Below are 2118 nucleotides of genomic sequence, written 5' to 3'. Positions count from 1 at the left end.
GTGTGTGTGTGTGTGTGTGTGTGTGTGTCTGTCTCTCTCAGAGGGCGGGGCTCGGGGCAGGTGGAAGGCCCTGAAGGTGAAGAGCAGGTCGGAGGTGGAGGAGACGGAGACTCTGCTCAGGTCACTGCAGGACAGAGTCCAACAGATCCACAACAGACGACACACACTCACACAGCTGGTCCAACAGCTGCACAGCAAGGTGACCACACACACACACTCACACACACAGACTCTCAGACCAACATGAAACTGCTTCAATCATTAGAGAAACTCAAAGATCAAGAAGTTATGGACATTAACTACAACTCCCAAGGTGCATTTCAGCAAGTAACTTCCACTCACAGATTCTCTCCTTGTCTCCTCTCCTCCTTGTCTCTTTCAGAAGCAGCAGTGTGAACAGCTGGAGGAGTCTCTGCTCAAGGCCCAGAATGCATTGCAATCATGTGATCATCAGTTGACCCAGCTGAGGGCGGAGTCAGAGGCGGTGCTCTGTCAACTGATCAGTTGGCAGCAACTCAGAGACGAGTGAGTGTCGTCAAGTCATGTGACCCGTGATCAGGCGATCTGATTGGTCTCTAACTCAACTTCCTGTTTACCTGTCAGGCTGCAGGTGTACGTCTCCGCCGCACAGGGCGTCATGCAGATCAACCTGCTGTCCTTCAACCAATCACAGCTCTGTGTGGAGCTCAGGCCACGCCTCTCCTCTGATCTTTCATCCAATGAGCTGGAGCCGCTGAAGCTGTCAGTCACCTGGAGCCGTGACGACCGCTTCAGACTGCAGGTAACTCACCTGATCAGCTGAACAATCGCAGCTGCAGATTTTAGAGCCAGGTGATGCAAGGCATGATGGGAAACACCTCACAATCTAACATCTGACGTGTTCAGGTGTAGGATCATTAACACATGAGGAGGTTTACACTTTATCTGATTCTCCTTGTCTCCTTGTGTCCTCATCTCTGTGTCTCCTCTCTCCTTGTGTCTTAACCTCCTCTGGTCTGATTCCGCTGTCTCACCTGAGGACACTGTGTCTCTGCAGGTGAGTGAGGGGACGGCTGGTCTGGCGGAGGACTGTCTGTCGGGCCGTCGGGCGGAGCTGAGCGCCGCCCTGCTGGAGGTGATGCAGTGTTACGTGGGTCAGTCTGAGCTGCTGTCAGAGATCCAGACCCTGAGATCCAGGTGAGCCTCCACTTCCTGTTTGTGTAGAGACACCTCTGATGGGTCTGAGCGGACCGTCAGATCAATAACCAATAATCACCTGTCATGAGGAGCTGACACTGACGCTGTTTATGGACGAAACTGCCTCATTTATATATTAAGTATCAGTCAAGAGTCTCTGTAATAACAACACATTTATTTATATTATTATTATTATTATTATTATTATAACTCTAATAACAGATGCACAGAAATAGTTAAAGTGTTGTTCAAGAATACAAGAATTGTTTCTAAACGTGTAAAGGAACAGTTAAATATTCCTCTAATAACGTCAGGCTTCATATTAACAGAAGGCAACAGGTGTATTTTTACAACAGGTAAATAGATTGCAGCTGTTGAAAGGTGTTTTTTTTTTTTAGGCTAGCAGTTTCCCCCCACTTCCAGTCTTTGTGCTAAGCTAGGCTAAACACATCTGGACATTAATGTGTCTTTGTGTCTCCAGTTTTGCCATCGACTGGCGTCCTGCTCAGCGCCTGCTGATCTACCTGAAGTCTGCGTTGCTGGTGTGTCACCTGGAGGTGGAGGAGGGGTACCCGAGCAGCGGACGAGCCCGCCTGCTGTCGGTACGCAGGGACGGACAACATGTGGACACATCTGGACTGAAGGTAACACCACACGAACACAAACCTCTTCGTAAAGTTCAGAAATCGGTTCAGGGTCTTTGTCCCGTCACATGGAGATTTACTGTCGGTGTTTCGTCCACTGAGACGTTAGACACAACAACAACAACAACAACAACAACAACAATATTAAAGAGATGTCACTCAATTATGAAAGTGCACTAATGTCTTTCTCCCCCTCTCTCTCTCTCCCTCTCTCTCTTTCTCCCTCTCTCTCTCTCTCCCTCTCTCTCTTTCTCCCTCTCTCTCTCTCTCCCTCTCTCTCTTTCTCCCTCTCTCCCTC

The 2118-nt window shown here is 49.1% G+C and overlaps 1 protein-coding gene across 1 annotated transcript in view; it reads left to right on the top strand.

The window, feature by feature from the left end:
• Nucleotides 1–2000, top strand: part of LOC111646346 (uncharacterized) — a 6843-nt gene extending 4843 nt beyond the window's left edge. The window contains exons 5-9 of the mRNA XM_087170945.1: nt 14–199; nt 383–525; nt 604–781; nt 1037–1176; nt 1658–2000. Coding sequence (XP_087027071.1) covers nt 14–199; nt 383–525; nt 604–781; nt 1037–1176; nt 1658–2000 — 990 coding nt within the window. The remainder of the gene's footprint in view (nt 1–13; nt 200–382; nt 526–603; nt 782–1036; nt 1177–1657) is intronic.
• The last annotated feature ends 118 nt before the right edge of the window (nt 2001–2118 follow it).

The sequence above is a fragment of the Seriola lalandi genome, unplaced genomic scaffold (genome assembly GCF_002814215.2).
Source record: "Seriola lalandi dorsalis isolate HSWRI2012SDOR001 ecotype SW California unplaced genomic scaffold, Sedor1 jcf7180002054969, whole genome shotgun sequence".
NCBI classification, from domain to species: Eukaryota; Metazoa; Chordata; class Actinopteri; order Carangiformes; family Carangidae; genus Seriola; species Seriola lalandi.
Note: the sequence above shows the minus strand (reverse complement) of the source record. Positions and strands in the feature narration are given on the sequence as shown.